The sequence below is a fragment of the Cajanus cajan genome, chromosome 11 (genome assembly GCF_000230855.2).
Source record: "Cajanus cajan strain Asha chromosome 11, NIPB_CcT2T_4, whole genome shotgun sequence".
Taxonomy (NCBI): Eukaryota; Viridiplantae; Streptophyta; class Magnoliopsida; order Fabales; family Fabaceae; genus Cajanus; species Cajanus cajan.
This window is the reverse complement of record NC_138527.1, coordinates 40,020,350-40,048,011: the sequence shown is the minus strand read 5'-3', so window position 1 is coordinate 40,048,011 and position 27,662 is coordinate 40,020,350. Positions and strand designations below refer to the sequence as shown.

General features: G+C 32.0%; 4 protein-coding genes across 7 annotated transcripts; 1 reads left to right on the top strand and 3 right to left on the bottom strand.

Annotated features, from left to right (window-relative positions):
• The first annotated feature begins 225 nt into the window (after positions 1–225).
• LOC109811136 (protein RER1A) lies at positions 226–2,246 on the top strand. Its single transcript, XM_020374784.3, has 3 exons — positions 226–809; positions 1,528–1,708; positions 1,840–2,246. The coding sequence occupies exons 1-3, from the start codon at positions 466–468 to the stop codon at positions 1,891–1,893; spliced, it is 579 nt and encodes a 192-aa protein (XP_020230373.1). The 5' UTR covers positions 226–465; the 3' UTR covers positions 1,894–2,246.
• A 2,383-nt stretch (positions 2,247–4,629) lies between these two features.
• On the bottom strand, positions 4,630–6,781 carry LOC109811140 (transmembrane protein, putative (DUF247)). The gene has a single exon (XM_020374791.3). The coding sequence runs from the start codon at positions 6,457–6,459 to the stop codon at positions 4,864–4,866; it is 1,596 nt and encodes a 531-aa protein (XP_020230380.1). The 5' UTR covers positions 6,460–6,781; the 3' UTR covers positions 4,630–4,863.
• A 3,290-nt stretch (positions 6,782–10,071) lies between these two features.
• Positions 10,072–15,912, bottom strand: LOC109811173 (serine hydroxymethyltransferase 3, chloroplastic-like). 2 transcript variants are annotated; one of them, XR_014430792.1, is made up of 7 exons: positions 15,476–15,912; positions 14,870–15,112; positions 14,149–14,274; positions 13,431–13,811; positions 13,250–13,344; positions 13,027–13,133; positions 10,072–12,922 (listed from the first exon to the last, which is right to left on the bottom strand). XR_014430792.1 is itself a non-coding variant. In XM_083067124.1 (7 exons), exons 2-4 carry the CDS (start codon positions 14,205–14,207, stop codon positions 13,503–13,505), a joined length of 258 nt encoding a protein of 85 aa, XP_082923250.1. In that variant the 5' UTR covers positions 14,208–15,112; positions 15,476–15,898; the 3' UTR covers positions 10,072–12,922; positions 13,027–13,133; positions 13,250–13,344; positions 13,431–13,502. The 2 variants fall into 2 exon arrangements, 1 of the variants encoding a protein (XP_082923250.1); XM_083067124.1 differs by having other exon boundaries at positions 13,431–13,526; positions 13,637–13,811; positions 14,149–15,112; positions 15,476–15,898.
• Positions 15,913–22,233: 6,321 nt separating this feature from the next.
• IRX14-L (Nucleotide-diphospho-sugar transferases superfamily protein) lies at positions 22,234–26,454 on the bottom strand. Of its 3 annotated transcripts, none has more exons than XM_083066503.1 (3): positions 25,569–26,448; positions 24,846–25,388; positions 22,234–22,832 (listed from the first exon to the last, which is right to left on the bottom strand). In XM_083066503.1, the coding sequence occupies exons 1-3, from the start codon at positions 26,255–26,257 to the stop codon at positions 22,601–22,603; spliced, it is 1,464 nt and encodes a 487-aa protein (XP_082922629.1). In that variant the 5' UTR covers positions 26,258–26,448; the 3' UTR covers positions 22,234–22,600. The 3 variants fall into 3 exon arrangements, with proteins under 3 accessions (XP_082922629.1, XP_082922631.1, XP_082922630.1); XM_083066505.1 differs by lacking the exon at positions 22,234–22,832 and adding an exon at positions 23,111–24,151 and having other exon boundaries at positions 25,569–26,453; XM_083066504.1 differs by lacking the exon at positions 22,234–22,832 and adding an exon at positions 24,169–24,723 and having other exon boundaries at positions 25,569–26,454.
• Positions 26,455–27,662: the final 1,208 nt, after the last annotated feature.

Here is a 27,662-nt window from a genome sequence, read left to right as displayed (position 1 = left end):
TTAATAGTTTTTTATTATTGTTTAAATTTTATTAAAATTTTAAAATGTGCTTCATTTATCGAGAATATCGTGATTTTGTAGGTAAAAAAAAAAAAAAAAGTAGGAAAGAAAAAGGTTAAGAAAAGAGAGTATTGGAACCTGAAAATGGATATGTTAATGCATTACGCAAGAGGATACGAAATATGAAGTGTTGTAATTGTAATATATAAATGGTGTTTATTTATTGATTTATAATCCAACGATCTTTACCTTTGGGGCAGAGAAAGAGAAAGTAAACGAGCCGAAAAGAGGGGTTGGGCTCGTGTGCTGTGCTTCTAAGTTCTAACATTTCCATCTCATCTCATCCTCATCTGCTTCTGCGCCATTGCATCTCATCACATCACATCACATCACATCACATCACATCACATCACACTCTGTCCGCAACATAACGTTGGGAAAAGTCCAAACTACCCTCCCACCGAGATGGACGCAGTAGGCGCCGAAGATCAGTCCCCGGAAGCGGCGATATCGCGGTGGAAATTCGCGGCGTCGCGGCAGTACCAGCACATTCTGGACAAAACGACGCCGCACGTGCTCCGGCGGTGGATCGGGTGCTTGGTGGTGGCCTCGGTGTACGTGCTCCGCGTCTACTTGGTCCAAGGCTTCTACATCGTCTCCTACGCCCTCGGCATTTACATCCTCAACCTCCTCATCGGCTTCCTCTCCCCTCAGGTCGATCCCGAGATTCACGACGGCCCCACCCTCCCCACCCGAGGATCCGACGAGTTCCGCCCCTTCGTTCGCCGCCTCCCCGAGTTCAAGTTCTGGTACCCTTCTCCCCTTCTACCATGTATTACAATCAACTTCACCTCAACCTATTCACAACTTACAAGAGGAAATGCTTACTGTTATTTTCTTATTTGCTTACTCGTCTTTTCTCAAAAAATTTAAATTATAGGGTTTTGGTACGCTGATTGTATTGTGCCTTGATCTGTCCTGAGAAGAGTCTAGAATAGATTTATGGAGCCTTGGAGGGTATAACAATCTCTTATTGGATTTTATTATGTTGCTGTATTCAACTCTGTTTTGACTTCAGAGGAGATCAATCTTCATTCACGGGCTTTGTCAAATTGTGGAGTTAGTAATGTTTTGTTATTTACTTGGTTCTGTTCTGTCAGAAAAAAAAAAAAAAAACTTACGGGGTTATGTTTGCCATGTGGAATGGACTGACTGATAGATTACTTGATATGTCTGCTCCTCCTTATGAGCTCCAAAAACAATATTGACAAGCAGAATCTATTCCCATAAGTTTCCTTGTTAGTCTTTTAATCTTTATCAATGCCTCGCCCTTGTATTGTACTTCCATTATATGAAGTGAGTGTAAAAGAAAATTCTATTTAGAGTTAACGTTTTTGTACTGTTTGGTTTTGTTGCTTTAAGTTGTAGAAGTTAGTTTCATGATCACTTAGGAAAGCACATTTAGAATGATTTGACGTGCTGATGGTTGGTTTCACTAAAAGCTTCTTAATTTTTCTTTGTGGGCAGGTACTCGATCACAAAGGCATTTTGCATTGCTTTTGTGATGACTTTCTTTAGTGCATTTGATGTTCCAGTATTCTGGCCAATACTCCTTTTCTACTGGGTGGTCCTATTCACACTTACAATGAGGAGACAGATATCACACATGATCAAATACAAATATGTTCCATTCTCATTTGGGAAACAGGTAAGTTTAATATATATTTTTTTCGTTCAAAATTGTTGTGGCAAATGTTGGTTATTTCATTAATTGTGTTTTTATCAGGATTACATCTTTGTTGCTAATAGTAAGCTTTAATTTGTCTATTTTACTCTTAGCGCTATTTTGGAAAGAGACCACCAGCAGAAAGCACAAGCCCTACCGTGAACTGAAATTGTCAGTTTAATTGAACTTTTTTTACTACATTTAAGTCACAATCCCGCATGTGGCTTGATATCATCTACAGTATATTTTAGCAGCTGGAGCAATCTGAGGATTTGGTGGCTGGAGAAGATTGCTTTGAGGTCTAGCATGGACGTATAACATCTGGATGTTCAATTCCCAATTGAGAAACTGTTTGGACATCTTCAATGTTTCTACGCCCTGGTAGAAGCTTTAGCTTTGGGGAGATGTTGACGTCCCCCTTCTAGTAAAATCCTTTTTCTTTATTTTCTTTTTCTATATAGGTGGGCAAATCCAAACTCTTATTGCTGAATTCATAGTTTAATAACGAGAATTTTAAGAAGCCTGTGCAGAAGGAACTCCCTTCATTATTTGCAATGGGGTATTAACGATCTGGCTTTTCCATTGTATTTTTTTCCTTTTAATCACGTGATTTTCAGGAACCCATTTTTTTCTCTATAAATTTGCCCAAACAATACTATTACCCCTTTCAGGTTTTCTTGGCACTATTGGATGTGTGCATTTGGAATGTCTGGACTTTTTTTTCAATTTTTATTTACATATTATATGAATGAGGTTTCTCCACACTTTTGGACTGTATGACCGACATTCCCTCGAGATATTAAAGGTGCTCTTCTTCACTAGGGTTTTCTCACAGGTCGGGGTCAAACCTCTATATCATTGCAGAATGTCCTAAAGCGCTAGTGTTTTTTTCAAACCAAAGTATTTTTTCTTATGAATTGGTAACAGTATTTTTTTGACACTTTTTTATTGGTGTTCCTTTAGTGGTATGATGCATATAGCTGACGTTATTTAGTGGGATAATGCAGACCTTATCAAGTGAGATAAATGTTTTTTTATTTATTTATTTGGAGTTCATAATATATTTGCACAATAATAATTTTAAATTTCATTTTGATGAAGCGATCACCTGGTCGGCTGGTCTGGCCAGTTGATCATGGTACCTTTTTCTTTTGCAATAATAGGGCTTTTACTATATACCATTTGTTCCAGAACTGTTCCGTTGATCTTGAAGAGCATCTCTCATTAGAAATAACGCAATTTTTTTTAAGTAACCACACTACTACTACAGTCTTGTGCACTGGTGCTACACTTGTGAATTGACATATCCTTTACCTTTATCACGTATTTGCTTTTGTCCTTGGCTTGACCCGTTCTCTGTTATTTTTCTGTCTTTGTGCACCTTGTAACCCACTTTTATGACCAACTGTAATGGTAGCTGCTACTCTCTCGTTCCAATAGGTCAAGGGGGCGATCACCGTAGTTATTTGAAATGTATTCTGCAATCTCAGTAACAACAAAATATAAAATTGTGTAAAAAAAATAAAAATGTATGACAGCAATTTGTACTCAGTGTTGTAGAAATTGCACTCTAATGGCTAGAAACAATGCCATAGAGAAATTTCATTGATGCCTAAATAGGTACATCGTACATGACCTCACAGAAAAGTTAATCAAGAATATTCAGAAGAGAAAAGAGACACAGTGCAGAGGGGAAATCGTCTCTGTATTTGCCGCCCCTTTTTTATTTTTCTTTTAATTTTTTCCTTTCAAATACTCATTTTGAGTCCCTAAAATCCTCTATGTGATTCTGTTACTTTTTCTCTCCGCTCCCTGCAATGTCCTCCCTTTTTCCACATCAGTTATCACGTGTATATTAGTGGTTCCATCAGATATTTTTCTTATCGTAACATTATTTGGAGGTGTTATCGTAAGATTGATCTTTGAACCAAAACAGTTCTGGGCCACTATTGTAAACTGGAAAACGTAATGTTCCATGTCCTAGCCAAGAATTTAGTCCGAGATTTTCCATGGTATGACCTGATCGAAAATTTGAAATTGTAACCCAATTTCTATGGGAAGTTTAGATGGAAAGGAGATGCAACACAGATTTTCTATGTTGCTTAAATCACCCAATAAACCCAAAAGTAGAGGGAAGTGCCCTCTTTTCCTTCAATTTCAAATCTTAAATCCTTTGGCAGAGTAGTAGCCTTCGCATTCCATTGCATCAATGCCCATGATTTTTATTTTTTTTTGTCTTCATGTTTTCCTTTCTCTGATAACAAACTCAAATCAATAGTTTTTATTTATTTATTTATGCCGAACATGGGGAGGAGTGTGGAGGAGTAGACATTGTGTCGGTGTAAGAACGGAAATGAATACCGTTTGCAGAAGCTAACAGACTCATCGTCTTGGACATTTTACTCTATAACACTTTTCATTGTCTAATTATAGTGTTGGTATTATATCGTTTTATACGCACTTGGATTTTGATTCTGTCAATACTCTAGTTCAAGGTGAATAATACACTTTTCAAATACACATTTATTCCAAGTGGCGATCATTTGGCTTCAGTTTGCCTTGGCTTACTTTTGGTCTTCAATTCCTTACTGTAGTTATTACAGAAATGAAGTTCCTACTAATGTACTTCTTGCTTTGTTATAAAAATAATAATAAAAAGGTCTAGTATTGTATTTTATATGACAAATTTATAACGAATGGTTAAATAAACACGAAGGTTCCTCACACACACGCCTCTTCTAATTTTTTTTACAGAATCTTTCAAATTTGTGCATATTACAGTTTAAAACTAATTTACTCCAGTCCTAAGATTAAGGGAATTTTTTTTCTTTGCATTTAAATCTCTTTCGGAATCTGAAAGGAAAACTTGTTAAGGCAATTAAGCCAAAATTGTTGTGCCAACATTTGCATTCCAAAGGAAAGTTGTATTACAGCAGTAGCAACTAGCCAATACCAATACCTTCTGTGCCAAAACAAATGAATTAATGAGGTTTCAGCCTTCCAAGCTCTTTCCTAAGCTTGATTATTGAAACTAAGGCAGACACATCAACATCTCAAACTTGAAAAGGGTCAATACTAGAAAATATGTTGAGGATACATTATGGAGGAAATGAAAATCCTGCAAGAGTACTTACCAATTACCCAGCCGGTCTGTAATATCCATATATACTGTAGTAGGTTTGTGCAAGAGTAAGTAGTAACAAGACAACAGCAGCAACCAAAGAGATAATAGCCCAAGGATTACTGAAGTAATTGTGTCTCAAGCTTGCACACCAAGTATTCCATCTATGATTGTAATACCGATTCACATCCTCAGACAATGGAGAAAGGTAACTGTTATTTATGTCAAACACAACCTCTTGGCACAACCGGTTAAAAAGGTCTGCAACTTCAGCATCACTCCCAAGCCAATGCTCAATGATGCCGCGGTAATGAAGATACCCCACATCCTCTGGAGAGTTAATCAAGTTGTCCATGAAAATGACATAGGATGTAATGTCATTGCTGCAATCAAGATGACACTGCTCAAAAGCAATGAGGTTGAGGAACAAAGACTTGGTACCATCATGGATCAAGAGCCGTGGTATTCGCAGTTTTCCATCCTTGAATTTGATGTCCCAGAAGCGATCAGTCTTCCTCTTCTTGAACTTGATTCCAGCCTCTTTAAGCTCTGTGACACAATGTATCAGTTGCTGTCTCCTTTTGTCAGCAACTCTTTGAGCATTTGACCTGCGTTTGATCCATATTCTAGGTACTGGTTGAGGTCCTGTGCGCAAAAGACTTCTTCTGAACACTTCCAAGCAGTGAAGACCTTCTTGATCAGATAAAGGGTCAAAGGTGTCGGTGCCTCCAAGTGATGATTCCAATTTGTTTCTGTCACTCTTTGTCAATGGTTCATCTGTTGGCATCAAAGGGTCAAAGAATCTGAGTGCTAGAGTTGCAACAAGTCCTTTCAGTTCTGGATTTCCCAGTTGAATTCCCAGAAGCTTATCTAGTACAAACAAAGGAAGCTGGTTTTCTAGCATGATCATGTCTCTCTGAATGGAGTGCATCGATCCACGCATTGCGAAAACCGGATCATTCCTCGAATATCCAAGTTGCTTGAAGTCCCCGGTGGCTCCTCTGAATAGCTCAAGCACAAAACAACCATCAAGGACAAGCATTTCCACAAACTCATTGCTGCTTAAACTGATTGGTCCTTCATAACATGAGCGAGCTCTCTCTTCAATCTCCTTCATGGAATTGAGATAGAGCCTAATGTCATGTTTGGCACGCTTGAGGACATGGTTAAGGGAACGCCATTTGTGGCGATCCATTTGGCGAAGGCGTTTCTTGCCATGGTGGTAAGGACCTATCGACACAATCTGTGGTGCAAAAGCTTTGTCTTCACCACCACTATCTCTAAGGTAGTGAGGGATTCTGTAGATTGATAACTTGGACCATGAACTTGCCACATCATCTTGACATGCCTGCTCTAGCTTTTCCTTGATGGTTACGACCCATTCAGATGCTGGTGAGTTTGGTTCCTCTTGCTTTTCATCTTCTCCATTGATGACAACTTGCAATGGTTCTGTAGGTTCATGCTGAAGCTTTTCCTCCTCATGCTGTTGAGGAAACTCAATTGATCTGTTACCTGAAATAGGAGAAGATGGAATCCCTGATTCTAAGGTTTCTTTGAGTTTAAGGGTGATGAGGTACCAGCTCAAGAGCTCTTTGTTGAATACAGCCACCATTTCTTGTGAATGGCCTCAAATCTCAATGGTGCTATAAACAAATAAAACTGAATAGTTTGTGATTGAAGGTAACGAGTCTATTGTGATCATAGCCTGAAAAATGACCTAAACATTTCTTATAGGATGTTGTAATTGACTTGAACAAATTGTGCAGCTCATATGGGACCCCTTTGGTTGGGCCCAATAGCAGCACTTTCCGGATAACTTCCAACTTTCATATATTCTAAGTTTTATTCTTATTCTCTGTATAATCTGTAGCACGGTAAATTCTTCTGGAAAAGACCCTTATAATAAGCGTATAGCATCACACAATGGATAAAAGCGGCTTCAACATGTTCAGAGTTCTTGCTTGCTATCACCAGTTTTCTCTTTTCCCCTAATGTACATACTACTTGTATATGATATTTATCGCTTTCCCTCTTCAACTTTACACAAAGATTTAGATATATTTAGATAAATTTTTCATAAGCACTTTTAATAAAATAAAATATACTTTTCCATAATAAAGTTACTTTTATTTTACAAAAATTTGATAAAATAGAAAGGAAATCTTAATATATGACTTAGTTATAAAAAATTAATTTTTTTTAAAAATGTTTTTAGGAGAAATTTATTCACTTTAATTATTATTTCTTGGTAGATGCGTGATAATTGGAAGATGCGATTAACTATCTAAATCATATACTGTAATATATATATATATATGAGGGTTCAAACGACACTAGTGTAACTTTTACTAAGTGTTACACCGCTTAATAACTTTATATTAAATGTGAATTTTGTAAATCCAACCGTTAGATTGAAAGTTCATATCTCTTAGATCATATATATCAAATTTTATATTAATCTAAGATGATTTGATACTTCATTCTCACAAAACAAAATTGACATAATATATACATTTTAAAATATACTAAAATATGAACATTTAGTAAAAGTTATACCGGTGTCGTTTGAACCCTCCTCATATATATATATATAAATCATATTGTGTAATCTTGGTATTTGAATGTAATACGTTGTACAAAAAAATTGAGGTAGCATGAGAGTATAATAACGATAGCCCACCATGTGAATGATAATAATAATAATTCTGCACATTGCATATGTGTAATGTTAATGCAAGGGTTGCCTCCTCATGACCCCGCTTGTTTTTATTATTCTTTTTATTTATTTATTTTTTAAAGAAATTTTTATTTGGAAATTCAAAAGAATATAAAGATATTAAATATGTGGATAAAAAAGGAAAAAAAGAAAAGAAAAACGAAGGAAGCAATAAATTGACTAATTAATACGTGTTTAAAAATCCATTTGAATGTTAATGATTACGTTATGTTATGTGAAAGTTAAAACCAATAATTTGACATTTAACGTTCTAAGTTGTTGTATAAAATAAGTAATAAGGTGGGGCTGAGGTAGACAGAAGTGGGAAAAACGTGAAAGAAATCAAAATTTGCGATGCCTCTCATTGTTAATCCAGAATCGGAGCACGTCCTAGTCTTAAATATTCATTTAAATATAACTTTACAACCGAAACAATGAATATATAATTTCTACAAAATCTTCTTACTAATCATCCTACTTAGTAGATAAATTAGAAAGCACTAAATATTTTTATTTCACACTTTCTTCATAAAGTATTAAAAATATTGCATAGCATATAAAATAACTCGAGAACATAACATGCTTTCTGATTGTCTATTCGTAAAGTTTTAAATATTTGTAACTTGAAAAAAGTTAGTAAACTTTTGACAGCTGAGTTCCTTGTGCTTCAATCGCATGCTCGCCTTTACAGCGAAAAAAAAAAAACTTGTAATTTAAATATGAGCATAATGATCCATGTCAGGATGAGCAAATGACCTCATCTCTCACACTTAAAATGTGTTTCTTTTCTTTTGATATGATCAAGTTCTTGTAATTTTAAAAGCACTTTCTGATTTAATATTATGTGACTTTCTACCCGAGAAAAATTAAAAGATCATCTTCAATAGCTAACAATCTCCTGCGTGAATTATGACTATTGAAAATAACTTATGGGAACGGATGGAAGCAGAAACGTAGGGTCATCAAATTGGAAGTTAGAACATCTATTTATGCTAGCGTTGACAATATTATTTTTTTATTTCTAGACTTTTGAACAAATTAATAATAGATTAATATATTGCCAACAAAATCGCATGATAAGTTGATAATTTTTTTTTTCAGAAGAAAAAATTACAACAACATAATGAACAATAAACTTAAATTCTCATACATTTATCTTACTTTTCATGTGTAGCAATGATAAGTGAGTATTTGCTTGAGTTTCTTTTTCATAAAAAATATCTCTCAACCAACATAATTTTGGTTCTCCCAATAAATCGAATTCTTAAGGACATGTAATGTAACTACCAGTTTTTTGAAGTGGTTGTTGCCCTTTTGTAATAATAGTATGAAAAAGAAGTTGCTATTCACAATCACACCACCTAATCTCCCTCGAGTTATTTACTCTTATCATTTTTTGTCCTTGCAAAACATTTTGACGTAGCAGGTATGCTGTAAAAAACTAAAACTTTGGTAGCCACCACCAAATTCATGCTGTTGAAGATTAATCAAATACGTAAGCCTTACATGTGAAATGTGGTTACTAACGGGTCACTGATATGTTAACCCGTTTAAGTTCAATACAAGTTGAACTGGTTGATTTCGTTGTCAGTTGATTAAGAAGAAAAAAATGTTTGTTAAGTAAATGGTTACTAGTGGATAGACCTGTTTAACAAAATAAAAAACACGTAACATCATTCATCATGGGACTAGCCAAATGATTGATAAGGTGCGCAAGTTAGGTTGTTTAAATCTATTGGTTTTTTTTTTGGTAGAATCAAATGTATGTCTGCTAAGAGTTTTTTTTTTTTTTTTTTTCATTTCAACTTGTGTAAATAAAATTTTATTGTAACACTATCAATTTCATAATTCAAGTTGTTTAATTGATAAACGTGTTGAGAGTTCTAGAGTAGAAAGATCCTAAGAGCAAATTGATTTATAAAAAATTGAACTAAAGATAAGAAGTAGTCTTGGATAGAGTTTTTATTCTTGTTAATTTTAAGAATCATTTATTAACTCAATTAAGAAATGATAATGTAGGAAACAAGGCAAATTTATGATATTTTATATCAATTTTAATATTATAATTATGGTATATTCATTATATATATAGAGAGATAATTATTATAAATATAAATATGATATCATATTATTTTAAATAATAAGTCCATTTGTTTAAACTTTAAAAAAAATGTTTATAAACAATTTTTTCAAAAAAAAATAATTCTTTAAGAAGCAAATAAAAATTATTTTAAAAAATAAAGAAGAAATTGGTTATTTAAAAAAAAATTAGACAAACACATAAAAAGTCAAGTGTTTATTTTATTAAAAAGTACTTTTATAGAGAAAAAATTTAAATAAACAAAAATAATATCTATCAAGTCAAGAAATTTTATTATTAATAAATATATATTTAAAAATAATAATAATACCCTAGATCTAATTCAAGCAACTCGAAATATAATTTAAATTTGTACTCAAAAATATTTCGGTGGAATTTTAAATTTTGAATATGTCAAGATTAAGGCTTTGTTTGGATTTGAGGATGGAAAAAGGGGAGTGGAAAAGGAGAGATTTGAAGGGAAAGTGAGGTTGTTTGGATTAAAGGAAAGTGAGTGGAAAGTGTAGAGAAAGTTTGTGAGTGAATTGATTGATGTAATAGATAAAAATAAATTTTTTAACTGATAATTTTGTAAGATTACTATTTTGCGCTTAAGTTAAAAAAAAAGTTTATAATTATTATAATTAAAAGATAAATATAAAAATTTTAACTAAAAAATAAATATAAAATCTTAATTTAAATATTTGCTTTAAATTTAATGATAGATAAAAATTAAAAATTTAATAGATGAATATGTAATTTACACTTTTACCATTAGATTAAAAATGAGTAGAATATTATTTATTGTAAATAATAATAATTACAATAAAATTATATTAATAGGTATAATTTATTAAATAAATAATAAATAATGATAATAATAATAATAATAAATATTAGAAAAATAATAAGAATCATAATAAATAATAATGATACTAATTATAATAAATAATAATAATATTAATAATAATGATAATAATAATAATATTTATAATAATAAATAATAATAACAAAATATATTATGATAATTATATTTTCTAACATTATTTTATTAATGTTTATGAAAGTGTTATTATTTTAATTTTATAAACATGTATTACTTTATTTTTTTTATATTTTCACTTTTTGATGTCAATATTTAAATAATAAAATTTTCTTAATATAAAAAAAAATGTACAATAAAATTTTTGAAAGTTAAATAATAAATTAAAAAATTGATAAAGCATTGACATAAATTAGAATGAAATGAAGATACATTTGTTAATTGTACAAGTTAATTTTTACCAATTAAAAAATTAAGAAATTTTTAAGTAAATAATAATTAAATATGACCAGAACGACCCGTTCTTAGACCAGAACGGCCCGTTTTAGGATTACAAATTAACTCACAATTGCCATGTGTAAAACGGCCCATTCCCAAAGTGGAACGGCTCATTCTAAGTTTGCATATTACTCATAAAACCCAGTGTTAGAACGACCCGTTCTGAGTTCGCATATTTGCGAAAATATGCCACCATAATCATTATGTATGGCACATAATCGATTATGTGCCTCCATTCTTCATCTCTTTTCAGCCTTTGGGGCAGGAGTATTATCGGGTTTTCTCAATTCTTACATGACTTTCATCTCTTTTCTTCACAAAAGCGCGAGGAACGCCAACGCGGGTTCTCCCGCTTTTCTTCGCTTTTCTTTCGGTGCAAATCAGCAGAAACAAACGTGCACTTTCTTCACCTTTCCTTCGTCGTGAATAGTAAATCTGCGAAAACAAACATGGTTAACTTTGGACCGAAGTAAGTTAGTAGAAAAAGTGAAAAGTGGTTCTTTTTCTTTTTGTTTTTTTTTTTCTCGTAATTATCAGAATTACATGACATGAACAGCTTAATTTCAATTTTCTTAATTGTCGTGCTCTTATCTTCGAAGCAAACAGAACCAAATCTAGTGAGAGAATTCAAGCCCAACCATTTTGGTAACAATCGGACCTAACAACAAATAGTTGAACCTGTTAGTCGAAATGAAGATATTAATTCTTCACTCATTTCATTGTTCTCTTCGTGCTCTTCAGAGACATAATTTCTTGGAATCTTTTCTCCATGGATGTACTTTTACTTTATCAAGAGCTTCAATCCACGAATCTTGGTAACTTATAGCATGCGCTAACACTTGTTGGAACAAAAATTACAAACCTTTTTCATTTCTTATTTTTGGTTGTTTAGTGGCATTTCACATGACCTTATGCATCCAACAATAACATTCCAACAGAAGGTCGATCTCTACCCGTCAAAGTCTAATGATTTGTTAAGAAATATGTGAACATAAGTACGCATAACATCATTAAAGAAATGTTATTTGTACGAATTTAATTTCTGACCTATACTTGTTATAATTTCTCGTAATAAAGGAAGCAGACTTTGTGTCCAATGACATTGAGATTGAGTCTTTCAATTTCCCCCCTTTTGGAAGTGTATGCCAAGTGAAAAAATTTTCAGGCCATGATGAAAGTATCCCTAGATGTTAATTGTTATCATTGTAGTAATATACAATGATAAAGATTCATCCGAAAAAAGTAGTATTCGGGCCGAAACATTCCCAATCCATTTCACATATAGCACTTCATCAAATAACTCCATACTATGCATATTTCTATCATCAGCAAACAACATCACAACTCCTTCCAGCTTCTCTTTTCTCACAATTCTGTTTGAAACCTCAATAAGTTGGCCTACTCATAATATAAACAATTTACCTTCCATTCATCCAAAATATTAATTACTACTAGACAAAATGGAGTGACGCCTAAAAAAGGTTTGTTTTTAAACAATCCATGACCCAAAGAATATTTGAAGGATCAAGAATTGATTTGCATCCAAATATAAATGGGATAATCATAGATCTTAAAAATTGTAGCATACAACATATATTATCATCAACGAAAACCTAAGCATGATTGTTTTACAAAATTTTTCAACAGTGTCTTAGTTTTAAATGTTGAATAAAGCAAGTACACTTTGACTCCAGGTATTGGATACCGAGTAGTCAGAGCTTCAACTTTTCTACGCAACTCTGAAACCTTATCTCCCAATGGAAATTCAGGAGACTGTACAAACTTCAAAAAATCTTGGAGCTTTGTTCCTGAGACCAAACGTTTGGCTTCAAGACTTATTTGTACACCCTCATGAATGAAGTCTGCAATTAACGCAAATTCTTTCTCACCAAGTCCTCTCGTTGTCATTGCAGGTGCCCCAATGCGAATGCCTCCAGGAACTAAGGCACTCTTATCACCTTTTATAATTAGCACATGTCAGTATTAACGAGACATTTATATCACGGACAAGAAGCATAAATGTCAAACTGATGCACAAAGCAATATGAGTCTCACTACTCACTAGGCACAGAATTTTTGACATTTATATCACTCTCGAAGGGATTAGAAAGTACAGATGCAGCAACAAGCCATATCCATCATAAGAAAAGCAGCTACATCATCAGCAATCTTCTCATGCAAATAAGATGTAATTAGCTTTTCGTCAAGAACAAAACCATATGAATAAAGACTTCTTAGATCACAAGCAATATATAATTCCAGAAAATCCATGAGTACAGACATACTTTTCTCATGCGAGGATACGCACTAGCACCGGCAATAATGAGTTTTGGTCAGAACAGATTAGCAGTTTTCTCCAGCATATCATAATCAATAAGACCTGTTGTGATTCCAATGCGAGTCAATAAGTTATTCCACAAAGGAGTCAATATATTTGAAACAATATTAATGAGAAACCAAAAGCACCTCTTGTTTCATCAAGTCGATAAGGCATAGATTCAAAATAAATTGATGTGGCGGATACACGTTTATTAGGCGTCATGAATCCATGAGACAAATGTCCTCCATGAGGCAAGTCCAAACCCCGGTAACATACCATTATACATTAGAACAATTACAAAATGGGTGGCCAATTGGAATAGTCAAAATCAAGAGTGGGGAAAATAGTTTACCATTATTCGATCATGCGGTTTAAGAATTGCAGTGTATACTGCAAAATTAGCGGGGGAACCAGATAACGGTTGAACATTAACACCCCACTTATTCCCATTTACATGAAATGCAGCCAGTGCCCTTTGTTGACATAGGGTTTCAAGCTCATCAATGTACTCATTGCCACCATAGTACCTTATATGTATCACCAAGTTTGAATCAATGAAATTGCAGGAGTGGAAAAGGAAAGATGCATTCAATGATATCCTTACTATTATTCTTTATGAAACTTCAATTCTTTGCAGGAATGGAAAAGGAAAATATTTATTTTAAACCTCATAAAGACTGTTTTATGAAACTTCAATTCTTTGAAAACAAATAAATCACACACATTTTAAATATTCTCATTTTCTAAAAACAAAATCAGGATACCAAAAGAAATATATTTTCTAAAAATTGAAAATACGAAAAGGAAAACAATTTCCTGAAAATGAAAACAACATACATTTTCTTAAAGCAAAAAGACCCTTACCTTTTACCCGGTAATCCTTCTGAGTACTTGTTTGTGAGGCAGGAACCAACTGCTTCCATAACTGCTCTCTATGTAAAATTCTCTGAAGCAATAAGCTCAAGACTTTTAAACCATCGGTCCTTTTTCCTTGTCAACAATTGCACAAACATCAGAATCAGCTTTACTCAAGCTATAGTCCAAGAAGCTACTCCCATCTCCTAATATTTGCAATTGCATGTGATTCCATGGATAAAAGAGATCATTCTAAGTCATAAACTCAATTAACGGTATATTGAAAACGAATGAAGATACTGAACATCAAAACAGAGAAAATGATATAGAAAAAAAATATTCCAAACTTTGGAAAGAGAATTGCTCAACCATAAGTAAAATATATCATACAAAGTTGTTGACATTTTCCCTCATACATTACTTGATGTTCACACCAAGCTCGAACTGAGTGTCACTTTTAATCCACTTCCACATATCTACAATGAATAGAGAAGGAAGAACAAAAAATAGAGAAGACCAAACACTCACAGATAGAAAGAAAAGGAATCTATCAAGCAGGGTAGCACCGTTAATTATTTGAAAAGGGAAAATAATGCTAGTCATTTGGACAGGACAGCTTTTCAATAAGGAATTTAACTAGAATGCATTGATGATGTAAAAGAATTTTACACTACGTAAAATATAAGGTAACTGAAGTGCATGAAAATCAAACTCTTCAATCAGATGTTACCTCCAATTTCAGGCACAGAGAAAGACAAAGATGATGGATTCCCAGTGACTAAACCTCCTTCAACATGAGATGCTTTGCATGGCTTCACATTGAAGAACTTTACTTAGGTACAAATCCGTTATTACTGCCATGCCCTTTTGCAGAGAAATTCATCCCCTTGATCCAAACAGTTGTTGCAAAGAACCCATCATTGTACTCGCTTGCATCTTTGTCTTCTGAACTTACACGTCTGCGTTACACCCACTCCCTACATAGTACAATAAAACTAAGACGACAAATTATTAAACAAAAAAAAAAACTTAAACTTTTGAACATGACTGCAACAAGCTTCATTTTGTAAATAAAATCTCAAGATTCGAAACAAACTTTGAATTGATTAAGCTCTAAAAAACTGTTTCACAATCATCAATCACTCCGTGGATTGAGATCATATACAAATACAACAATCAAAATATAATAGTTCTCTAAGATAAAAGACTAATTATGCAGTTCAACAACCAAAACAAAGAAAGATCAATAGATTCGTGAACAAGAATGTAAGGCAACTTCATTTTGTAAATATAATCTCAAAAGCTTCAAACACAAATTAAAAATTTATTACAACACTTGCCTCATATAATCTGGTCATAATCAAATTCCTTTTATCACAAAGGATTTGGATTCAAAATAGTGACAACTCCACCAGATGTCTGATAAGGAAAAGTACACATAACTCACATTATAAATGGAAACAAAAAATGTTACAAATCTTAAAACCAATTGGCATCAAGTGAAGTTGTCTAACAAATATATAAAGCACCCCCAGAGAATTGAGATAGACAACATGAAACTTTCGGCATATGTCTACAGAACCAAATGATGCCTGCCAGAAAAGATGAGCTCTAGGAGAAAAGTTAGGAGATACATTTTCATTTCACTTTCTCACAAAAACATTTTCATAAGGGGTGTGGAAATCCAACTTTCACAAGTTAGGAGAAAAGTTTTATGAATATAAAAAAATCACAATATCCCTTTTTAAAACAAAAATATCTTTTTTTTTTCTTTTATTTGTTGAATTATGTATTTAAATAATTTTATAAGTTTTGCACTTTTTAAAATAGTTTAATATCATATTCGTAATAATATTTAAGTAAATAAATATAGATATATAATGAGTTTATTTCAATAAAGTATATTTTGTAAAAAAATATTTATAAATTCAGGAACATACTATTGTAACTAAACATGAAAATTTTTAATTTCCAAGAACAAATTTTATTTTCAAGAATCATGATTTCTTAAGATTTATAATTTCTAGGAATCATAATTCCTGAGTGTGAAAAAAACTTCTCCCCTATTAAACGTTCCCATAAGAGTGTTTATGGATCGGATTTTTGAAGAATTCAAACCAAATCGTACCAATTTATTTTATAAAAGTGAATTGGTTTACTGATCCATTTTTTATAATGTGAATTGGTTTAATTTTTTAAAAAATATGTATTAATTTTTTAAAAATTGGATTGGTTCGATACGGTATAGTTATTCATTATATATTCATGTATAGATCATTTTTAAGGAGAACCGAACTGATCCACTTCGTAAAAATGGATCGAAAAATTAAATCAGTTTTACAAAGAAGATCGATTTAGATTTTTTCTTAAAATGATCAAATTTTTTAATATGAATCGATTCGATGAATCAACTTAGATTTTTTGTACATCCCTAGTTACATTTGTGGCAATTGTTTTCTTCAAATTACTTTGCTTATAATTGTTGTCAATGTGGCTGTATTATTTTGATTTTAATTCTCTATTTTTTATTTATTTCGTTTATATTTGAAGACTTACACTAATTTTCATTTTTAGAATGCATTTAAAAATGCAATAACTTATACGCTAGTTGGAGTAACTTATAAGTTATTTATTTATTTGATTTGATTTTTATCTTCACTGATTTATTTGATTTTTTTATCTTAAACATTAAAAAAATTATATATATATATATATAATTTTATATTTATCAACTAATATATCAATTAATTTCACAAATCACATTCAATTCAATCAATTAATTTGTTTTAAGTTGTTCAACTTTTAAGTTCTAACTTCAAAGTTTGAACCGACTTATATGCTAGATTTACTAAACACAACTCTAATAATTAAAGCTAAGCTAATTGTTAGAATTGTTGAATTAAAATAGATATACAAAATGTAGAGTAATATTTTTTAAAAGTGTTTTTGGTGTAACTTTAGTCCTCCATATATATATATATATATATATATATATATATATATATATATATATATATATATATATATATATATATATATATATATATATATTCTTTGTTTTTATTTTTTTAAGAAAAATAGTTTGTAAAACATATTTTAAAATATTAATTATTATATTATTAATCATTATATTAATTAAATATTTTTTAATTAAAATTAGTCATACTATTAAATGTTACATATTAAATAAATGATTTATTAGATTTAATAAATTGTAATTAAGAGTGTATTTTTTACCCATAAGAATTACATTGACAATAATAAGTTTCAATTTTCTAAATGATACATACTAAATATAAAAAATTTCATATCAAAAAAAAAAAAAAATATATATATATATATATATATATATATATATATTAGGTTTAATAGGGTAGGTATATAAATTTTTCAGAAATTTTAATTATCAAATTTAAAAAGTTATAATTACGTCATTACTTTTCTACAATTTTTCTAAATGAGTATTTAAAGTTAATTTACAACTGCTTGAAACCAACACTAAATAATAATTTGTGGCAATATTAATAATTTTATATTCAATTGAAAAAATTGTAGAAAATGAATTATCCAATTACATTCTTTTTTAAGTCTATAAAATTAATTAATTTTCTTTTAAAATGTTCATGAACCTCACCTGTATATTAAATAAAAAATAATTATTATAATTTAATACCTAAACATCTTCCCCTCTCTCTGTATGTGTGTTGAAAAACGGATTTTTTTTATAATATTAATTATTACACATTTTTGACTCAATTAATTATTACACTCATGACTCATAATAAATAAATTTAATAACATCGTTAATATTATATTTATAAATGTATGATATGTTCATCAAATTTAATACATATAATTTGTTATTAAATAAAAGTTATTGTGTGTTGAAACATGTATTAAATATTTTTTTAATATTGATTTTTACACTTTTTTGACTCAATTAATTATTACACACATTACACCCAATAAATGTATAAATTTAATAATATTTTTAATATTATATTTATAAATGTATAATATGTTCATCAAATTTAATACATATATTTTATTATTAAATAAATATTAAATGTTGTAGAATTTACTACATATATATTCATATATACATCACTGTTAAGTTAAAAGACAATTTTAGATCTCTCAAGTTTTAATGATAACAAATGAAATATTTTCTTTTAAGCAAAGTTAAATATCTACAAAGATATATTATATCAGATGAAATGTAGAAAATATATATCGTCTGTATGATGAAGTAAATAAGACGAAACATATAATTTGTTTCTATGCATTAAAGGTATACTTCGAAGTGAGACTACCATTAAGTTTCATTCAATGTTTTATTCTTCAACGGTTCGATCAAGAAATAAACTTTATAACTCTCAAAATCTATTAAAAAAGGAAAAGACAAAATATCCGTCAAAAGCAAAAAGCAAAATCCCGAATATTATGAAAAAGGCTTTACAAAAGACAGAACTTCGACTGCTTTGCATTAACATTATTTCTGTCATCTGCCATACTCATTTTAGAAGGAAATGATTAAAAGTAGTTTGCTAGATTAAATAAGAGATACACGTTTTACTAAAAGACATTTAATGCTCGCATTAAATGCATCAACAATAATCACTAAGATTAATAAAGAAAACAAACAAGGCAACTTGTGAAGCGAATTGCAAGTTCAACTCAAAATTGCCGCAACAGTCATCTTCTTTGAAACTACTATAAAAGGATCAAGTTTTTAAACAACGAAAAAAGAAGTGACACACATAGAACATAAAAGATAAAAGTGACACACATGGAGAAATTTGTATAGAGAAACATACAAAAATATACCAAGCAAAAAAATTATAAAGAAACATTTTATCGTAAATCTTGTACATATTTTTTTTTTATAAATTACTTGTGCTTTCATTATTAATTACATCATGTTTAGAAGAGACGAAACAATTATGTAATCATCCATTACCTTTGTTGTAAGGGTTAAACTTGAAAAGGTTTGTGTGAAAGAATACTTAGTATTGAGTCTGAAAAGACTTGTTTGAAAAAATAATTTGTGTTGAGCGCAGAGTGACTTGTTTGAAGAATACTTAGTGTTTGAGTCTGAAGAAACTTGGTTGAAAGAATACTTTGGAGAGAGGTTTGTTATTCAAAGAATACTTAAATAGTTGCTTGAAAAAGTATGTCAAAGACTACTTAGGATTGAGCCAAAAGTGGCTCGGTAAACTTTGTGAAAGTTAGTAGAACTCAATTTGGTTGAATTAAAAACTAGAAATAGTCTCAGTGATTGAGACAAATCAATATGAAAATCTTTGGTGTTTCATCTGACTCTTCTCCGACGCTTCGTCTGATAAGTTATTTTATTTTCACTGCATAAACATGTGAATTTTTTATACACATTATTGACTCCCCTTTTAGTGTATGTCTTTTCTCCACAATCACAATATACATTAATTTATTTTTTAATTATTATTATTTACAACATTATTTTATAAAAACATATTTTGAATAGAAAGATTCAAATGCATATTAAGATTTTTAAACTATGATGAGTAGAACATTCCAACTATTTTACAAATCAGTTTTGTAGTTTATTTGATGAATCAATCGACAAATTCACCAATTTTCCAACTCTAATCGCCGGTTTGGTTGAGTTTTTAGAGTAATGATGTAAACAAACAAACATAATGATTCATATTAGGCTAAATACCTATTTTGGTCCCTTATAATCTTTTTTTGTTTCAATGTAGTCCCTCATTAATTTTTGGTCTCAATTTGGTCCCAAACTAATTAATTGGTTTCAATTTAGTCCCAAATAAATTAATTGGTTTCAATGTGGGACTTTCGTCTAAATTTCTTTAACGGAGTTAACTGTTGCATAGGTGGATGCCACGTGGATGCATAGGTGGATGCCACGTAGATGCCACGTGGATGCATAGGTGGATGCCACGTAGATGCCACGTGGATCCCAATTTTTTGAAAACACCTGGAACCAGAACGGCGCGTTCTGAAACCAGAACGGGCCGTTCTGGTTGCACTTTTGGTGTGTTAATTTTGCAATTGAAACGGGTCGTTCCGGATGCAAAAGTAACACACCAAAAGTGCAACCAGAACGGCCCGTTCTAGTTTCAGAACGGGACGTTCTGGGTTCAGGTGTTTTCAACAAAATTGTCCTCCACGTGGCATCCACGTGGCCAAAAGTTAACTCCGTTTAAATAATTTGGACGGAAGTCCCACATTGAAACCAATTAATTAATTTGGGACTAAATTGAAACCAATTAATTAGTTTGGGACCAAATTGAGACAAAAAATTAATGAGGGACTACATTGAAATTTGAAACAAAAAAAAATTCTAAGGGACCAAAATAGGTATTTAGTCTACATATCACAGAAAGAGTGTGATTTTTTTAAAACGTTATAAATAAATATATATATATATATATATATATATCTTATTTTTAAAATAAGCCTCTATCATCTGAGTTAATTTATTTGACAAAAAATAACTATATTAATAATTAATAGAATCGTTTTATGCGGTTAACCTTTCATTCATTCCAAAGATACAATTTTCTACCAAAAAAAAATACAATTTGAATTTGCCAAAATATATTTTTCATTTGAATATGATATGTAATCTCATAATAAAAATTAATTTAGGATGGCGATTCATCTCAACTGTTAAGTAGGTGAACTTTTATTTTTCATAACTTTATTTTATATATCAAAAATCATTATATAAGAATAATTATTTGTTTAAATCAATATATTGATAGTTAGTATTCATGCTTTATTTAAGAATTGTATTTTAATTAATACTTTTAAGGACATTTTAATCATACTTAAGAGTCACAATTTTACTTTTTTTATTTTACAATGTGTGGATGTTTACGTGCATGTATATTAACTGAAAACATGACAAATAAGAAAAGTTAATTTTAGTCATAAAATAAAATAGTCCAAGATTAACTTATTTTCACTATCGTCTAATATATTAATTATAAAATTATTTTATATTTTGTTTACGAAATAAAATAATCTTAAAAGATATTTTAATCTTAAATTACTTCATCCTACTTAGCTCGGAAAGCAATTGTGGTTACCTAGTTTTTTCTCGGATAGTCAATGAAACTGATGAAAGAATTTTGTCTTGAACCGATTGGTTTCATTTATTAATACCAATTAACCGTACATTATTTTATATTTTGTTTTAAGAAAATAATCTCAAAGATTTTCTAATCTTAAATAACCTCATCTTTGTTTCGAAAGCAACTCTCATTAGTCATTACCTAATTCTTGTGTGTCTACCCGTTTATCTTTCTCTTTTTATGTTATAACTTTAAGGTTTAAATATATTTTTTATTTTTTAAATTTAAAATAGTTTTATTTTTAATCTCTTAAATTTAAAACTAGTCTTTTTAATTTTGTAGTTTTCAAAAATCTTATTTTTATCCTTATACTCAAATTTTGTTAAAAAATTATTTAAATATTATCATACAAAATTTACTTTGTCACATAAAATTTAGTTATTAATATTCATGTTAGTAAAAATATCACATTAAATCAAGTTAATATTACATAATTATCTTTATTTGTCACTTTTAGATATATTATCAATAATTTGAAGGACTAAAATAAAATTTTAAAAAATTTAAAAATTAAAAAAATAATTTTAATTTAAAAATCTAAAAACAAATTTATCTTAAATTTGAAAGATTAAAATATATTTAAGCCTAACTTTAAATTTCTCTCTACAGAAATAGTTTATTCATTATTTCAAACATCTCTTTTTTACGCTAAATTTTTTATTGTTTTTGTTGAATCCAAGTTATATATACTAAAATTAATTACTTCAATGTAACTTTAAATAGTATATCACAATATACTGTGACTTGATCTCTTAGTATATTGTATTTTGATCCCAAAAATGATGCTATTTTTATTCTTTTCTTTTAAAAGTTAAAGTTTTAAATCAATTGTGGATATCTTATTATTATCTTAAATTTTCCCTCCTTTGCCTCTAAGGGCTGAGTGGATGTTTGGTTAGATCACTAAGTTCAGGAATCAGGACATTGTGATTCTGTAAGTAACGAAATCTGACCGTGAGAATAAATGACAATTGTATAATCCTATTGAGAAGAATATGTATTAACATGGAATAAAATTGAATACAGGCTTCCTGCAATGCAGCAAGTGCTGCAAAACCAAATCAACATTACATTTCAATCTTTCATTCGAACGGACTCAGATAAAAAGAAGGCAGCAAAAAATCAATATAAAAAATGGGTGAAATCAGACTCGGATGCACATATTCTGGCCGGACTCCATAAAAGTTATGCCACCGACGTATGTAGCAGTAACTAATACGTCGAATTTCTCCATTTGATGAATCCAAACTCTTGTTGCTGAAGGCCAGCAGTTAGTATCCACAGGGCAGTGAATTTCTGAGAGGTACTTATTGGTTAAGACCTCAGTTTTGTTCGGACTTTGTAGAGACTTGCACACCTATCACTTTAGTGTCATGCTTTCTCTTACTTCTACTGCGACGGGATCTGGGTGTTTTGGTCCTTGTAGAGGGCTTGTTAGTCTGCTCTTGTGTGCCAATCAACACTTTCTCATTAGATGGGAGCTCAGGTGGAGCGTCTGGCCATGGGGTGCGTTTTGATGGGATAGTGATGTCCAAAGGAGGGTCAATTATCCATCTGCATAAGATAGAATCATACTGTCAGGGATTTTGGACAACAATGTCCCAATATAGATTACTATATCTGTTGGATGCCACATCTCAAATTACAAGCACAAAAATCTGCCTCATATGAGACCATAAATAAATTCCATACATCCTGAGGAAATTTTAGGACTAGATTGATTCGGGAATACATTGTGTTCTTTTTTTTTTTTTGCTTATAAAATTACAAAATTAACTTTATTTCCCTCTTATTTTCTGTAACAGTTAAAATCAGAATGTAACAATTTTGTAAAAAAAATGTGGAAACTGGTTGCATGACCTAGACTAATAGTTATCATTTCTCATAATATTCCTCTAATAGAGAGCTTATCAGAACTATTTTTATAGTAAGAAATAAAAGCTACAAATATAAACTAATAATATCATATTTGAATGGTCAAGATTTGAAGAAAAATGCACACGACTTTTTTTTAAGTGCTCATGTTCTCAAAGCTAAAAAAGACCCTTTGGAAATAAAACCACAAATACAACATATTTGACAAATAGCTTTGGTTTATCAGGGGAAGAAAAATTTCAGAAGCCAGAAATATTTTGCAATCAGCAAAAGTTGACTAGATTAAGAAAAGAGGCCAAGGAAAAATGTGGCAGCCTTAAATAACACAAGTAAGGTCTCGACGTCCCTTTTTCCAACTCAACCTTTGGAAACTTCTTAAATATAACAAAATATTCTATCAAAAAGAATGCAAAGATCCCACTCCAAACATGCACAACAAAGTCTTATGTGTCATTGACGAGTGATCGGGCTGAAGTGTATGCAATATTAGACGTTAACCAATAACTTCAATCTGATACACCAGCATGTATAGTTTGGTGTTATTTGAATTTTGACATTTAAAGCGAAAACAAAAACACCACTTCAGAGTTAAGAGAGATAAAGGCACCTGCTGTAGCGAAGTCATTGAACAGGCCACCTAAGCATTAAATTATGTTTAAGTTATTACCATTGATCCCATATGTAACACCAGGAATTCAATGAATCCCGTGCTAGGGTGCTAGTGAAGTCCCTAGCATCAACTCCTCCATCATTATAACCAATTATATATATTAACTAAACAGACAACTAGAGATTATGGCTTCCTCATACTCCAACCTCCTTGGGATGATTTTGATTCTTTCAGTTAAGACAGATACTAATGACTTAGACAACCTGCAATTCTACACCAAATATAGTCTAGATAATTAAACAACCAAGGTGCCTCTAATGGAATCCCTCCCTCAACCATGCTACACCGTTTCAACACTTAAATTTAGTAACCCCTTGAGGACAACCACCTGCAGAGAATAATGTAGTTACTATTCAATAGATGATCCCCTTATATTAGACAATAACAAAGGAAAAGGGAAGCAAACTTTGCGCCCAAATGACATTGAGCCTTTCAGTTTCGGAAGTCTATGCCAAGTGGGAATATCTTCAATCCAGGATGAGAGTGTCCCAAGATGTTAACAAATAGAATATTATATAATATACAACGTCTATAAAAATTCTGCACCAGTTTGGCAGCAGTTTGCTTTTTAAACTACATTCTGCTTAGCTCAGTCTGACCTGGATCATCTTAGCTGGTGATTCAATAGAATTTAATTAAGCTGAAAAACTACAAATCATCCTAGAAAATAAGTCTACATGGTAAGATGCCCAAATATAAATGCAAAATGAAGATAACAGGATAATTCTGTGGACAACAACAATATAGGTTCACACTAACCACGGAAATGGTAATTGGTAAGTATTTTTGGGTTTGCCATCGTATCAAATTTGTTAAATATCCCAATAATCAATCAGTAGTTTTTCTTCTAGCTTTGGTGGTGATTTTGGGGGGGAGAGGGGGATTGCAGAATCTATTTTTCTGGAAAAATAGTGTCAGTTAAAATGTGACTGACAAAAGAAATTAGACATCACTTGGAAAATGAAACTTAAGACCATCAAAATTCACAAATGAAAACTTCAAAAATCAAGGAGAGGACTCACCGAGAAGGAAATTTGCTGTCTGTACGAGCTTCAACCCGCAGCCACCAAAGCAAAACTTGCCGTCCACAATTCCCAAGCGGCTCCACCACAGAGCTGCTCTTGAGCAAGGACAATGGGCTTTCTATCTCTTCATCAACCCCACCCAATGCATCAAGATCCTTAACCCACTCTGGCTTACCATCAACATCCTTCCAAACCAACCTGGAATTCAACACAAACCCAGACCACTCAAGCTTTCTGGGCAGCACAGGCGCCCTGTCATCAACATAAACCGCGCTTCTCCCAGTATACAGCAATGAATTGAAGGTGTGCCACCCAACAAATTTATCCGTAGCATTACAAGCAGGACCCTGCACAGGTACAGACACACCCTCCTCCTCTCTTTGAACCATGGCCGAAGGCTCCTCCGAATGAAGCAATATTCCAACCGAAACAGCCCCGATCCATTTCACATTCTGCGCCTCATCAAATAACTCCATACTATGCATATTACTATCATCAGCAAAAACCACAACTCCATCCAGCTTCTCTTTGCTCACAATTCTGTTCAAAATTAAGCAAACGTAAGTAAAGCCATCATGCATTTTCACTGTATTCTGTTATTATGTCTCCCGCACTAACACAAATAGTACCACTCACACTCTCCAAAAAGTTTCTACTCAGTATAATAATAACAACAGTAACCGATTAAAACGAAACACTGAAACGTGAAAGTTACTTAACCTCAAAGCTTGAAGCCGCATCCGAGACTCCAGTTTATGCCTAGCTTCCCACGAATTCGGCATTCGCTGGGAAAATCCAACGTGGATTGTTCTGAGGCCAGACTTTGCGATAATTGAAGCGGTTTCGTTGGTGACTCCACCGGCCTCCACCACGATCCAAACCAGATCGTACGGCACAACCATGAGCGCGTGCATCACACCGGTCAAATGCAGCGTCTGGAACGTGCGAACGTACGTCGGCGTCACCGCAATCACCGTTCTAGGGTTCTTCACTCCGAACAGCGTCCTCTGCTCCCTCTGAACCCTCTCGATTATGCTGTGCGCCTTCATCACCTCCACCGGATCCGGATGCGGCCACGGCCGGATTCGGATCCCGTGCCGCCCGACCACCACGCGGCTCGCCACCGTCCGGTTCGCCGGAGGCGGCACGTCCAGCGGCGCGGCGACTTCCGCGCCGCCGCGGAACGGCGCGGTGTAGAGGTTCGCGGAGAAGAGGAAGAAGAAGACGAGGCGCGAGAAGCGGAAGCCGAGGACGAGGCTGATGAGGCAGCAGACGCCGTGGATTACGAGCCAGAAAATGGCCGCCGGCGACTTCACCGCGGCGTCGCCGGAGGAATCGAGCTGCGCCGATCCTCTGAAGCTGTTGGCCCGGCGCGTGAGGTAGCTCTGCTGCAACGCCGATAGCTTCATTTTCGGCGTCAAACAAAAAACTGTCTGCGAGTTGAAGCTCTAGTGTTGGTAGCAATAGATTGCTTTGAATTTGAAGGTTAGAGATTGTGGTGACTTTGCTTTTGGTTGCTGCTGCTCTGATTTAATCATCCAACATTTCTTTGGGTTTACGGATAAACCCGTTTTTTTTTTTCTTTTCTTTTTTTAATTATCCAACAACTTCCCCATTCAGACACGATTAACTTAAATACACAGAAATACGACTTTTTAGTTTTATAATTCCATTTTTAATCCTAATAAATACTAATAATTGCGAAAATAGATGCGCACGTATATTGAATACAGGGGTCAACGGTACAAGCGGGTCTTTTTTTAACCCGTCAAATGGGTCACGACCGCTGAGCCAATTTTACCTATCATGGGTTCAAGTCAAATTAAATTTAAAAGAATTTGTAAATTGTAATATCGTTCAAAATTTAATCCAATTCATTAAGAATTGGACTTATACAAATTAAGGATTCGAATTTCCCCACTAACAACTAACAAACTAACCATTAATATTTACCGTTCAAAAAAAAAAAAAAGTTAAGGGTTTAGTATTTAGTAAATCCTGGCTCACAAACCTAGTCACATAAATAAAATATATATATATATATATATATATATATATAAATCTAAATCCTACTTATGTAAAAAAAAAAAAAAAAAAAACTCACAGCTCACTCAAAAAAAATTAAAAATTTATAATTCACTTATTCATTCAGCAGAATGTTATATTGGAAGGATTAATTATTGGGTCAGAGACCTATTTTTGTGGAAGAAAAAGAAAAAATAGAAGAAGAAAAATATGTGATTGGATATTTTAAAAAAAATAATAAATATGACTAAACATTAAACAAAATAATTATTTTTTTTTAAATTAATGGGGGTTTAGGGTTTAGGGTTTAGGGTTTAGGGTTTAGGGTTTAGGGTTTAGGGTTTAGGGTTTAGGGTTTAGGATTTCGTAGGATTTTAAAAGACTTTTTTTGAGTAAAAAAATCCATTGGTATTCAATCAGGATTTTATGTCACTTAAAAACAATCCAGTGGTATTCAATCTGGATTTTTAGGATTTTTTAAAGAGTCCATTAAAATCCACTGGTGTTCATTTGAGATTTTTTACAACTTAAAAACAATCCATTGGTATTCAAAAATTTAAGGATTTTAAAGGATTGTTGTGTGAGAGGGATTTTGAAAGACTTTCTAGTGTTATCTATAAATACCAGATTCATAAAACAATCTCATCCAAACCCATCGGATTTTGAAGGATTGTTTGAAATGATTTTTCAAGTGTTTTAAGAATTTTCAAGTGAGTTTTTCATCTTTTTTTTCTATGCTCCTGTCTTCTCCATTTTTTCTCTACTAATAATACTACACTATTGTTCATT